The 13,625-nt window shown below is 48.6% G+C and overlaps 1 protein-coding gene across 5 annotated transcripts in view; it reads right to left on the bottom strand.

Annotated features, from left to right (window-relative positions):
- The window catches only part of Lrsam1 (leucine rich repeat and sterile alpha motif containing 1), a 71,439-nt gene that overhangs the window by 52,710 nt on the left and 5,104 nt on the right, over window positions 1-13,625 (bottom strand). For all 5 annotated transcript variants that reach the window (XM_042274841.2, XM_076568867.1, XM_042274842.2 and 2 more), the window contains 6 exons: window positions 13,252-13,329; window positions 11,138-11,206; window positions 10,295-10,379; window positions 9,482-9,603; window positions 7,650-7,740; window positions 5,669-5,799 (listed from right to left, as the gene is read on the bottom strand). In XM_042274841.2, the coding sequence (XP_042130775.1) occupies window positions 5,669-5,799; window positions 7,650-7,740; window positions 9,482-9,603; window positions 10,295-10,379; window positions 11,138-11,206; window positions 13,252-13,329 (576 nt within the window). The remainder of the gene's footprint in view (window positions 1-5,668; window positions 5,800-7,649; window positions 7,741-9,481; window positions 9,604-10,294; window positions 10,380-11,137; window positions 11,207-13,251; window positions 13,330-13,625) is intronic.

Below are 13,625 nucleotides of genomic sequence, written 5' to 3'. Positions count from 1 at the left end.
ATTACAAATAGATCCATATCTGTCACCATGCACAAAAAAAAGTCCAAGTGGATCAAAGACCTGAACATAAATCTAGTTACACTAAACTTAATAGAAAAGAAAGTAGGAAGCTCTCTTGAATGCATTGGTACCGGAGACCATTTCCTAAATAAAACACCAACAGCATAGACCCTGAGCACAACAATTAATAAATGGGACCTCTCGAAATTGAGACGCTTTTGCAGGGCAAAAGACACAGTCAATAAGACAAAAAGACAGCCAACAGAATGGGAAAAGATCTTCACCAACCCCACATCTGACAGAGGATTGATTTCCACAGTATATAAAGAACTCAAGAAACTAGACATCAAAATACTGAACAGTCCAATTAAAAAAAATGGGCTAGCCGGGCGGTGGTGGCGCACGCCTTTAATCCCAGCACTCGGGAGGCAGAGCCAGGCAGATCTTTGTGAGTTCGAGGCCAGCCTGGGCTACCAAGTGAGTTCCAGGAAAGGCACAAAGCTACACAGAGAAACCCTGTCTCGAAAAACCAAAAAAAAAAAAAAAAAATGGGCTAAAGAGCTAAACAGAGAATTCACAAAACAAGAACTACAAATGGCTGAAAGACATTTAAAGAAATGCTCAACATCCTTAATCATCAGAGAAATGCAAATCAAAATGACTCTGAGATACCACCTTACACCTGTCAGAACGGCTACGATCAAAAACACCAATGACAGCCAATGTTGGAGAGGATGTGGAGCAAAGGGAACACTCCTCCACTGTTGGTGGGAATGTAAACTTGTACAACCACTGTGGAAATCAGTATGACGGTTTCTCAGAAAATTAGGAATCGAACTACCTCAAGACCCAGCCATCCCACTCTTGGGCATATACCCAAGGAATGCTGATTCATACCATAAAGATATATGCTCAGCTATGTTCATAGCAGCACTCACTATTTGTAATAGCCAGAACCTGGAAACAACCTAGATGCCCATCAATGGAAGAATGGATGGGAAAAATGTGGTACAATGGAGTACTACTCAGCAGAGAAAAACAATGAAAGCATGAAATTTGCAGGCAAATGGATGGAACTAGAAAACATCATCCTGAGTGAGGTAAGCCAAACCCAGAAAGACAGTCATGGTATGTACTTACTCATAAGTGGATTCTAGATATAAAATAAAGAACAATCAGACCACAACCCATAGAACCATGGAGGCTATATATATAGCATGGAGGTCCCTAGGACGACTGTGGCTTATAATAAATTTCGGTTTTACTCAATTATTGAAAAAAAAAATAGCCAAATGAATGGAAACACATGAACTATGAACCAAAGGCTGAGGGGCCCCCAGCTGGATCAGGCCCTCTGAATAGGTGAGACAGTTGATTGGCTTGATTGCAACCAGGCAGTGGGACCAAGTCCTGTGCTCATTGCATGAGTTGGCTGTTTGAAACCTGGAGCTTATGCAGGAAGGGTCTGGACCTGCCTGGACTGGGTCTACCAGGTTGATCACAGTCCTGGGGGAGGATTTGCCCTGGAGGAGGTGGTAATGGGGGGTAGGCTGGGGGGAAGGGGAGGGAGTGGGAGGGGGGAGAATAGGGGAACCCGTGGCCGATATGTAGAACTGAATGGTATTGTAAAATAAAATAAAATTTTAAAAAAAGGACAAAAAAAAAAAAAAATAAAGTTTAAAAAAAAAAGACTTAAAGCCGGGCGGTGGTGGCGCACTTGGGAGGCAGAGCCAGTTGGATCTCTGTGAGTTCGAGGCCAGCCTGGGCTACCAAGTGAGTCCCAGGAAAGGCGCAAAGCTACACAGAGAAACCCTGTCTCGGGGGAAAAAAAAAAAAAAAAAGAAAAAAGAAAGATTATCCCAACACCTCCCCCTAACTCTAACTCTTCTCGGATCCAGCCCCTGCCCATCCCTCCACCAATTTCATATCCCCTTTTCTATGCATATAACTCACTAACCCCAATTTTTACTGCCCATGTGCCCCTAGGTATGGGGCCATCCACTGGAGTGTAGTCTACCTACCAGAGTCCAAACCCTCCCTCAGAGGCTATCATCAGTTAGAGATGGAGATTTTGTGTTGACTGGCTTGATCTTGTGCAGGTTTTGTTCATAGCTAAGACAGTCAAAGAAAAACAATCAAGTATAAAATCATTCTAAAGGGAATTAAGAAGTAGTGTGATAATAGAAATCAAAGAAAATGGAGTCCATAAGTGGACCCACCCATTTATAAGCACTTGGTCTATTACCAAATGGCAGGAAAGTGAGAAAATGAGGCTTTTCACTGTGAATGGTGTTGGGAATCAACATGGGAGAATAAAAATCTGATCTCTGGCTCACACCATACACAAAAGCAAATCACAGAGAGTTTACAAACCTAAATGTAAGAAGTAAAACAGTGAGTGTCTAGAACATACTATGGAGGGGTCTAAGGAGAGGGCTCAGTTGGTAAAGTGCCTGCCACAAAGCATTAGGACCTCAGTTCAGATCTCCAGAACCCACATAAAAAGCCAGGCATGGTGATACATCTCTGTAACCATGGCACTAAAGGAACAGAAACAGGCAGATCCCTAGAGCTCACGGGCCAACCAAGCTAGCCAGTTGGTGATCTCCAAGTTCAGTGAAGAGACTGTAACTTTAAAAAAGTAATATGGAGAGTGAAAGAAAAAGTAATATGGCCTCTAAATGCACACACACACACACACACACACACACACACACACACGCGCACGCACGCACGCACGCACGCACGCACGCACGCACGCGCCCACATGCACAGGAAGCTGACTGACATCAGCATATACTACCCATCAATTCTATTAGGGCTTACCAAGGCAGTGAAAATTAATACACACAGAAGAAAACATACTTGCCAGTGCTTTGGGGGTTTTATTCATACTTGCCACAAGTATTTAATTGTTGGTGGATAAACAAACTGCCGCCGTGAGTCTACACAATGAACTATTACTTGACAATTCAAAGGAATGACTTACTAATTCACACAAGGATGTTGATGAATCCTGAAGACATTGTGCTGAGTTCCAGTAGCTAAACTCAAAAGGCTGCATGCTACATGGTTGCATTAAAAGAAGTTGAAGGGCCGGGCGGTGGTGGCGCACGCCTTTAATCCCAGCACTCGGGAGGCAGAGGCAGGCGGATCTCTGTGAGTTCGAGGCCAGCCTGGGCTACCAAGTGAGTTCCAGGAAAGGCACAAAGCTACACAGAGAAACCCTGTCTCGAAAAACCAAAAAAAAAAAAAAAAAGAAAGAAGTTGAAGGACTCAGACTACAGCTCAGTTGGTAGAATGCCTGTCTAGTATGAAGAAGGCCCTAGGTCTAAACCCAGTACCGCAAAAATCAGAAGTGCCAGCACACTCTGTAATCCAGCACTCCAGAGAGAAAGGGAGGGCCATTCACTCAAGGCCAGTGTGTTTGTTTTCTGTTGCTGTGATAAAGACCATGATCAAAAGCAATTTGAGGAGAAAAAAAATATATATATATATAAGAAATATATTTGCTAAAGTAGTTCTATAGTTTCTTTAAGGAGTATAAATAAGTAGATGTTAATATGTTATATGTGAGTTTGTAAAAAAGTGTAAATGTTAAGTGTGAGTCTATGCTTAATGTATATGGTTGAAAGAACCCAAGACACAGAAGGTGTAGCGTCCTAGTAGACTGCAAAGTAGTCAGTCTGAGCGGTTTTCAAAAGCTCCAGAAGCCGCTAAGAAGCTAAGAATGGCGGACGCCAGAACCAGGACAACAAAGCATCCGCAGCTGAGATCCGTGGAAAATCGACGCAACACAGAAAAACCTGAGCTAACATAAAAAACGGTGCGGTTTAGAATACTACTGTACCTAAAAAGGTCTCTATCTGTGAGAACAAAAGTTGCAGAGACGCTTGTTTGAACTAAAATTGTTAACTGCAAAAAGTTTTGGTTGTAAAACGTCTCTTCATATTTTGAAGTGAAAGCCTGATATCAGAATTTATTTCTTGTTTGAACTTTTTGAAGTTAAAATGAGATAAAACTACAAAACGATTTTGGTTATGGATTTCTTCATATTTGGAAGGCTCATACCAGAATTTATTTGAATTTTGGGACTTAATGAAATGAACAATAGATTTCATTGCAATGGGACAATTTTGAGTTTACTTATAGTAATGATCTTGGAATGGTTTATGTAAAAATGGAATTACTTATGGAACTAGTTTTGTGTTACAAATAGAACTGTTTAAACAGAAAAGTTTGGGTTTTCTAACCAGGCTTGAGATTTTGCTTAAAAATTATAAAGAAAAGGGAGAGTTAATATTCCTTAGTCTATTTAATTTAAATTGTTGTTTGAGTGGATTAATGTCATATTTTGTTAGTAAGAAATGCAAATGGTGTATACTAAGAGACTACTTTTAAAGTGTAAAGAGTTTTATTAAGAAACTGCTTTTGGAATTTTTGCTAAGTTTTCAAAGTGTTAATGGTTAGATTGAGAATATTGCTTTTCAATGTGGGTTTGTAGGAATTGTATAAGTTTGGGTATTTTCTAACTAGGTTCGAGATTTTGTTAAATTATAAAGAAAAGGAGGAGTTATGAGGTTGAATTATGTTTGCAGAAATTATGTTTAACCTATTGGTATTTTTTTTTTGTTTGTTTGTTTTCGTTTTTGTTTTTCGAGACAGGGTTTCTCTGTGTAGCTTTGTGCCTTTCCTGGAACTCACTTGGTAGCCCAGGCTGGCCTTGAACTCACAGAGATCCGCCTGCCTCTGCCTCCCAGTGCTGGGATCAAAGGCGCCCGGCCCTATTGGTATTAATGCACCCTGGTTTTGTGGAGTTAAGGAAATATTTAAGTTTGATGTGAATACATTGAAGTTTTCCCTATGTCCTGTTAGCAAGAAAATTCAAATGATTGAGTTCAAGTTGTAAGACGGAGAAAATTGTTGACTATATATAGCACCATATATGCTAATTCTAATGGTTCTGTTGAGTTTGCTTTGAGTTGTAAGATTGGGAGAACTGTGACTATGTATAGCAATGTTTGTTAACCTGTTCATGGTAATGATGAAGCTAAGGGATTCTTTAAGTTTGTGATTGCATTAAGTTTTGGTTTAGAAAGGGCTTGAGGCAGCTAAGACTGCTGTAGTCACCTTGGACCTAATCCAAAAGAGAAATGCCATCTATATCATCCTCTACTCCATACTGGGAGGTATAACAGCTATGGAAATTGCTATAAGCTACTAATGAGTTCTTTTTTTAAATATTAAGAAAGGGGGACCTGTGGAAGCCTGTTTTCAGGTTCTTCGTGGCTTTACCCAGCAGGTCCTCATAGAGGATGATTAGAGTCACGGGCCTGAGTGCAGGTGTCTGAGATGGTCTGCACTTGGCTGTGCTGGGGGGGGGGGGGGGGTGTCGGTCTTTTGCTCCACCCCTTAGCGTCTCTATAAATACCCTGGGGCAGAGACAGTCAGGGCCCATTGGAAAAGGTTCCAGGCCCTCTTGGGGCTATCCTTTATTTTCTATCTATTTATCTCCGCAATATAAATCCTTCTATCTAATATTTCCTGCTGCTTGCACTCAAGAAAACTCTGGGAAGCTGTGGGGTTGGTGGGTAAACGCCCCACACAGCCCTCAATACCTGCACAGGTACAGCCGAGCAGCCACGCCCCCGCTGCCAGCTTCTCTTACCTGCCATTCAGCCTCCTCCCTGGAGAATCTGTTTATGGGTCCATCGGGGCTGTCCTGGGAGTTCTCAGCTCCATCTTGCTCCAGGACTGGCAGCAGGTACTGAGAAGGGGGGTAGTACTCCAGTCCTGATTCTATGGGAGAAGGAGCACAGGCTGGCCAGAAGCACCCCGGCGGCTTGCTCCTGCTGCCCTCACCCTCCTCGCTGGCTCAGTCCACTCTCCTCTCCCAAGGCTGGGTCTCACTGCTAAGTACTGCTCAGCGTCAGGCCTGGTGACGTAGGCCTATGATCCCAGCTACTCAGAGATCAGGGTGACTGCAAGTTCTGAGCCTGCCAGGGCTACAGAGCAAGTCCAAGGTCAGTCTGAGCAACTCAGCAAGACCCTGTCTCAAAATGAAAACAGAGAAAGGACTGGGATGCACGAGCGCAGAGCCCTTGCCGTGTGTGGGCCCCAGTTCCACCCCTAGGGAGGAAAATACAGGTCATAGTTGAGTTCTGTAGTCAGCATGTGCAAATTTACTCTTTATTTTTATGTCTGTTTAAATGAAAATTAGAGACTCTTAAAACATTACTTTGGTATTGAGAGCCTCGGTAGGTAGCCTAGGCTGGCCTCAAATTCACCATCTTCCTGCTTCTGTTCCCTCAGGTGTTAAAATTATAGGTGATATTACTCTACCCAGAAAACTCTCTTTTATTTTAGCAGCTGGGAACTAAAGCCAGGGCCTCATGTGTACTAGACTGAAGCCCATGTAAAGGCAAACACACCCTTACACGCCAGGCCAGGCCTACCTCCTCTCTCTGGCAGAGACTCCAGCTCGCCGTACGCAGTTTGTTCGCTATGCTGTGTGCACTCACATGTGAGGGGGAAACAGTTCAGTCTCCTACGGGTCACATTGCTAGGGAGCAACCGGCTTCTCCTGCTGCTGCGCAAACACCTAGTCAGGGAACTGAGCTGCAGGCCTGAATGTTCAGCTCAAACAGATGCCGGTAACATCCAAAGTGGGAGAGGGAGACGGACAGAGTCTTGCTCCACAGCTCAGGCTAACTTTGAACTCACTATGTAACCCAGGCTGAATTCCCTGCCTCAGCTTTCCAAGTACTCAGTACCACACCCAGCTATAATTTATATTATATAACACTACATATCTGCTTCTACCTCTGGAGTGCTAGGATTATGGGTCTGTGCTACCACACAAACATTATGTGGTACTGGGGCTCCAACTTAGGGCTTCGTGTTTACCAGGCCAGCACAGAATTGCACATCTGCTTCCCCAGCCTCTCTGGAGACAGTCAGGTGCTATAGCCTGGCCTTGAACTGGAGTTGGTTTTTCCTGCAGCTCCAGGCCATTGGATCTGGGATCAGCTGCATATTGAAAAGATCCTTCAATTCGCTTTGTACCACATCCTGAATAATTCAGATGACCAGAGGCTTGCTGAGGATGCCACAGGTGACGGGAGCCACAGCAGACAACAGCTGCTCCCTCCTGGTGCCCAGGCCACCAGGGTGTCCCCTCGGCGGCCCCAGGGGCCTGCCTAGCTTGTAGTCCTTACTCCAGTTACTTCTCACTTTACCATGTGATCTTTGTGAAACCAGGCCTCCTGCTGGGCCGCACCCCACCCTTCCTCCTGGGCCTTCAGCACTCCAGCCACACCGGCTCTTTCTCCACAGAACCTCGGGTTCCCTACCTTCCTCCAGGTCTCTTAGCACTTGCCTCCTCTGCTAAAAACGGTCTCTTCTCCTGGCCCAGCTCCCCATCAGGTGTCGGCCACGTTGCTTTCTCAGCCTTCCCCAGCTCTAACCTAAGGCAGACTCCTGACCCTAATCTTTCCTGAGCTCAGCCTGGGTGTTTACGTCCCTGTGTGATCCTTCACTGACCTCTGACCTCTGACCAGGCAGACTGCACCAGCTGGTCTCAGCTGTCCCAGCCTGGTGGCAGGGGATGACCACAGGGTGTGGGGAGGAGCGGGGTGGCCGGCCTTTACCTCGGCAAAGGAACTGCTGCACAGACGCAACACCAGCAGCGCACACCTCTGGAGGCGGGTAGACCATGGACAAGGCATCGAGGCTCAGCGTCTGTGGACAGAGAACCCCCTTACCGTGTACACCACTTCACAGCCCGGCGCTTGGTTTTGTTACTAACTTGGGTGCTTACAGTCTCCCCTGCCTACTAGGAGCACCCAGGGAGCAGCCAAGGCCAGATCTAAAGAGCATTAATCCCACCTGGTGACACCAGTCACCACTGGGGTGGCTTGAGTGTGCACTCTGGGCCACACTGCCCAGTACGGTGGCTGGAAGTCACATGTGGCCATTTACATTTCTTGAGTTGTGTGTGCATGCCTGGGTGTACATGCGTGTGTGTATGTGTGGAGGGCCAGGGGATAACCCTGAGTGGTGTTCATTAGGAACCACTGACTGTTTTTGAGATCATCTCTCACTGGCCTGAACTGGGTAAGCTGGCTAGGTTAGCTGGCTGGCAAGGCCCAGGGACCTGCTGTCTCTGCGCCCAGGGCTAGGACTGGAGGTGCCTGGCTCTGGGGCCCCGGGTTCAGGTCCTGTGCCAGCACTTCCCCAGTGAGTCATCGCCCCAGCTCCAATGGTTTCTTGAGACAAGATCTTGTGGTCCAGGCTGCATGGGAACCTGTGATTCTCCTGCTTCTGCCTCCCGAGTATCAGGGTCACGGGGGTGCATGGTCACAGCACCCTTCGTTGCAGTTTTAATTAGTTAAGGCCACCTGGGCTAGAGGAACCGCACATCAGCTTGGTAGCCACCAGTTAGTTCTTGGTGGCCGCACGGATGACAGCATTTCTGTTCCCTGCAGGGGTAGTCTGTCTCTTGAGACACTCAGCCTGGCTTTAAACCCCAGCAAGGTCACTTAGCTGTGCTGGGCCTTGACGTCCTTAGTCACTTTGGACAGCTTGGAATGGAGTCAGCACACAATATGGCCTTGTAGACAATGCCTGTGCCCTCACCCTGAGAAAAGGCCCGGGCACATCTGTAGTCTCAGCAGGTGGAAGCAGGAGGATCGTAAGTTCAAGGCCATCCTCAGCTGCACAAAGTGCTAGAGCAGCAACAAGCCACCCTGTCACGACCAAGAGCCCACTGCCCTGGCGGGCCACCTGGTGCTGGCTCCGGTGGTGGGCTGAGCTGTGTCCCCGCTTTATACCCTGAGTCCTAACCCCTGGACTCCAGAATGTGACTACATTTAGAGCCAGGCCGGACCCTAGTCCAATCTGACCGGTGTCCTCTCAGAAAGAGGAGATGTGACACAGACGTCCAGGGCTTGGGAAGGACAGGCCACCCGCAGAGGGGGGCCTTAAAGGAACCAACCCTGTCTGTCAGCAGTGGGGCCTTGGATTCTCACCAGACTGTGAGGACACAAACCCCTTTGGTGTGAGGATCTCCACCCTGAGGTGACTCACGTGGGGTCCCAGGACGCTCACCCACATGCTCTGATGAGATGTGGTTTCCACACCGAAGCCCAGCTCTCCACATCGCTCCTGCTCTATTCCCAGCTTCCCAGGCTCCAGGCACAGAAATTTCTGGCCTTGTTATTTTCTGTCCACAGCTCATTCCATCTTGCTTACGTCTGTGTCCTGTTCTCCCTACTGGACACCCCCATTTCCATGGCTATGTCCCAAATCTCATTGCTCTTCAAAGTCTGGCTTCAAGGCCACAGAGTGAGGACCTTCTGGATTCAACTGTTCTCCGTCACTTTGGACTTCCGCCCTCCCACTTCCATGATGGCAGCAAAGTCACAACATGACAAGCGGTCACACGTCAGTCTCTGTGAGCACTGGAGAGAACGCCCCTTACCTCCAGGGTCCGCACATGAGCCAGGATCTGAGGCAGTCTCCGAACCTCGTTTCCACTGATGTCCAGGGTACGCAGGCTTCGCAGCTCTCCCAGTGTGTCAGGAAGCTCCTTCAGCTTGTTGTCTGCAGGGACCCAGGCGGCAAACTCGGTACCCAAAGCCTGCGGCCACCTCCTGACACCCGGGGGGTGGGGTGGGGGGATGTGGGGCCGGGAGGCTCTGTCACTACTAAGCTGAGCAACTCAGGCCACCTGGCCTTCCCTCCCTGTACGGCTTCTCCTCGGTAACAACACCACTACTTCCCATCAGTCACTCGATGGGCTGAGCCTCTGCTGAGGGGCCGCAAGAGTGAGATGAAGAGCCTGGCCACAGTGAGGCAAGTCCTCTTTGGAGGATGAGGATACTACGCTGGTATCTTGGCTAATCACTACCTCAATGCAGGGGTGGGGGTCCCGAGCAGGCCACAGCTCTGAGCCTGCCTCAGGGACTTACCAGGCCAGTCACATGCACAGGGCCAGCATTTCTCACTGAGTGCCCCAAGCTACCCAGTCACTTCCTTCCGTTTTGCCCATTAGGCCACCCTCTTCCCGTCGCTCAGCTTACCACTCGCTACACTCTGCCTTCTGCCCCACAAGTCTCTGATTCTGGGGGTCAGGGCACTTTAGACACACTGCCTCTGGTTCGTGACCAGAGACAGGCTGGCTAGCTGGAGGTCAATCTGGCTTATGGCATCACCCTCACACTCTGTGGAGGCTGGAAGGACAAGCTGGCCTGACCCTGGAGCTGCTGACATGGACTGGGCTTTGTGGCCCCACCTTTCACATTGAGGGTCTGGAGCTGCAGCAGGTTCCCAATAGAGCGTGGGAGATGAGTCAGTTGGTTCTTTTCCACGTTCAGTACCTAAGGAAGAAAACGATCATGCAAGGAGCCCACAGGACAACAATGTCTGCGTGCTCAGCCCTGCCGTCACCCAGGCACCGAATATACCTGCCTTGACCTCTTCCTACAGCCCTGACAGGGAGGTAGAGATTGTTATGGTCGCATCTAAGAGATGAGAAAACTGAGACTTACAGAGGTCATGTGTCTAGAAGAGCCAGGCCAGGCCCCCGGACACACCCCCACTTGAGGTTTTACCATCTGTACACACTGCAGAATGCCCAGGAATTGCATGAAGCAACAGGGAGGCAGAAAGGCTGCCAGGGGCCCAGTGAGGCAGGGAGGGTTAGGATACGGCTATCTACTGTTGAACAACGGGGAGGCAGAGCTCAGGCTAGCCCCAAATAAAGCACTCAGCCAGTGCAGGGCAGCTACAGACAAAGCATCGGGAAGCCAGGAGAGTACAGAATTTGTCCTTTTAAAATGATGTACTAAAACTTATGCACCACTTGTATGCAGCACCCGTGGAGGCCAGAGGAGCACATCAAGTCCCTTGAAACTGGAGTTACAGAAAGTTGTGAGCTGTCATGTAGGTGCTGGGAACCTAACCAGGGTCCTTCTCAAGAGCAGCTGAGGCATCTCTCCAGTCGTGGAATCTGTCTTTAAGGTGGAGACCCACTGGGGGTTGGGCTTTTTGTGGGGAGGAGTGAGAGCTGTGAAGCCATGAAATACCATGAAGTACAAGCCAAGTCCTGGTCCAGTGGTGACTCCCAGGGCCTCACCTGCAGGGCTGTCAGCTGCCCCATGTCTTCAGGAAGGGCTGTCAGCTGGTTGTCATGGAGATCCAGAACCTACAGAACAAACACGTCGGTCAGGCCCAGAGAGCAGCTGGGAGATGATAAGGCCACCCCATACCCTGGTAATAACATGGCAACCTGTAGCAGGAAATCTAACAGAGTTGCTGTGTCTAAACAACAGAACAAACCAGCTGTTTTCTGCAAGTACCTAGACCTTGAAGAAATCAATATAGAAAACAGTGGTTGTTTTCTGATATCTACAGAGTTGTTTCTCTGAAGGACCTTCACAGCCTTTCATGACAAGGTCACGTGATGGCCCTGACACACCTGGAACGTCTTTCATTATGAAGTACTGCAAACAGCGCACACTAAGAACAGAAAATGGAAGGGTGAGGTGTTCTTTCCAGAAATGGAGATTAGATCTCGATTTTGGTCTAAGGAACTTGTTTTATTTTAAAAACAACTTTTGTGTGACTGTCAAGAAATCAGCTTCTGCATGGCTGATCCTCTCTGCTGCCTGCAAGGCCGCTTTCATCCTGCAGCGATCCTTTGATCTTCCTGCAGGACTCACACACCACAGCATCCTTCTTCATGCCCACTGGTCAGCATGCCGTCTCGGGGTCTTTTCTGTCTTTTAGTTTTATTTTTTGGGGAGTGTTTCTCTACATAGTCCTGGCTGTCCGGGAACTCACTCCGCAGACCAGTCTGGCCTATAGATACCCACCTGCCTTTGCCTCCTGAGTGCTGGGACTGAAGGTGTGCACCACCATGCCCAACTGTTTTTTTTGTTTTTGTTTTTGTTTTTTTTTTGAGACAAGGTCTCACACTATGCAGTCCTGGCTGGCCTTGAACTTACAGAGCTCTGCCTGCATCTGCTGGACTAGAGGTGTGTGCCGCACATGCAGCTCCATCAGCTCTGCATCTCATATTCTTGTGTTTCTTTCTCTTCCAGGTATTAGAGGCAGGCTCTTACAATGTAGCCCAGGCTAGGTCAATTCTCTTGCCTCAGCCTCTTTGCCAATGCTCAGGACTGCAGATATGTGCAGATATATCACGTCTGGCTTAAGTGGTCTCTTTTCACTGAATACAAAAATTATGCATGGGCTGGGGTGTGACTCAGTGGCAGAGCAAGTAATCAGTATGTGTGAGGGCCTGGGTATATTGATTCCCAATGCACGCACGCACGCACGCTCACACACACATAATAAATAAACAAACACAAAGCAAACAACAACAAGCATAGAGTAGGGGTGGAGAGAAGGTTCAGCAGTTAAGAGCGGCTCCTGCAGAGGACCCAAGTTTGGTTCCCAGCACCCACACTGGACAGCTCACAATAGCCCGTAACTCCAGCTCCAGGAGACCTGATGCCCTCTTCTGGCTTGCTGAGGCATGTGTGTGGTGCACGGAATACAGAGATGCAAACAATCATACACAGGAAATAAAAATCAATCTCTTAACGCACTGAGCACTGCGTGTGGTGGCATACACCCTTAATTCCAGGACTCATGCGACAGAGGGAGACAGATCTCTGTGAGTCTGGGGTAAGACTGGACTACACAGCCTGTGTTAGGCCAGCTAGGACTGCACAGTGAGCCCACATCTAAAAAAAAGAACACATGGAGCAGAGCTATTCCCGCCCCACCTGTCGGAGCTAAGGATGGAGTACTGGGAGGGCGTGCAGGACTTCAGTCCCACCCTACCAGGTCACACTCATGTAGGACAGCCTGGGCCGACACTGCACTCTATTATGACTCTCCCGTACCCTGGAGGGAATCCACCAGCTCACTGAGGCATCAAATGCAATGACCTCTCTGGATGCCCCTCCTGCTCCCCCTGGTTAGGGTCATCATGTCGGTCCTTTCTGCTGTCGGGGCTTGAGTTCAGGACCAGCTGGAGTGGAACCCTTGGTGGGTAGGGGCTGGGGCTGGTTTTCTTTACCAACAACTCACAGGAGTGCTTAGAAAACCACGCTGTTCAGACACCACAGTGACCATCCTGTGAGGACCATTTGGCGTATTTTAACACAAGTCCCAAGGAGGGTGTGGAGGCACTGCTGTCACCTGGAGCAGAGTCCCCAACGCCTAGAGAGGGCCCAGTACCTTGATGGTGGCGAGGCTCAAGAGGCTGCAGGATTTGGGAAGCAGGGAGGTGAGATGGTTTGTATGCACAATCAACACCTGTGAGAAAAAGAGGAGAGAAAAGTCAGGTCCCAGAGGAGCAGCAGGCAGGGGAGGCTGATGGGAGGTAAGCAGCTTGGCCCTGGCACAGAGCGGCCATGCTGTGCTCCATGCGTCCACCAGACCCACCCTGGGGGAGGCTGTTACGATCACGGGCACTTCTGAGCCTGACTCAGAGGGCTGCAAGGTCCGAGATCCCTGGGGGGAAAAGGGAGTTTGGGAGTCTAATTCTACCTTCTATTCTGAGAGGGGGGCAGCTATCATGAGCTTAGCCTTTCCTGGCTCTAATCTTTCCT

This window comes from Peromyscus maniculatus, chromosome 4 (assembly GCF_049852395.1).
Source record: "Peromyscus maniculatus bairdii isolate BWxNUB_F1_BW_parent chromosome 4, HU_Pman_BW_mat_3.1, whole genome shotgun sequence".
NCBI lineage: Eukaryota > Metazoa > Chordata > Mammalia > Rodentia > Cricetidae > Peromyscus > Peromyscus maniculatus.
Note: the sequence above shows the minus strand (reverse complement) of the source record. Positions and strands in the feature narration are given on the sequence as shown.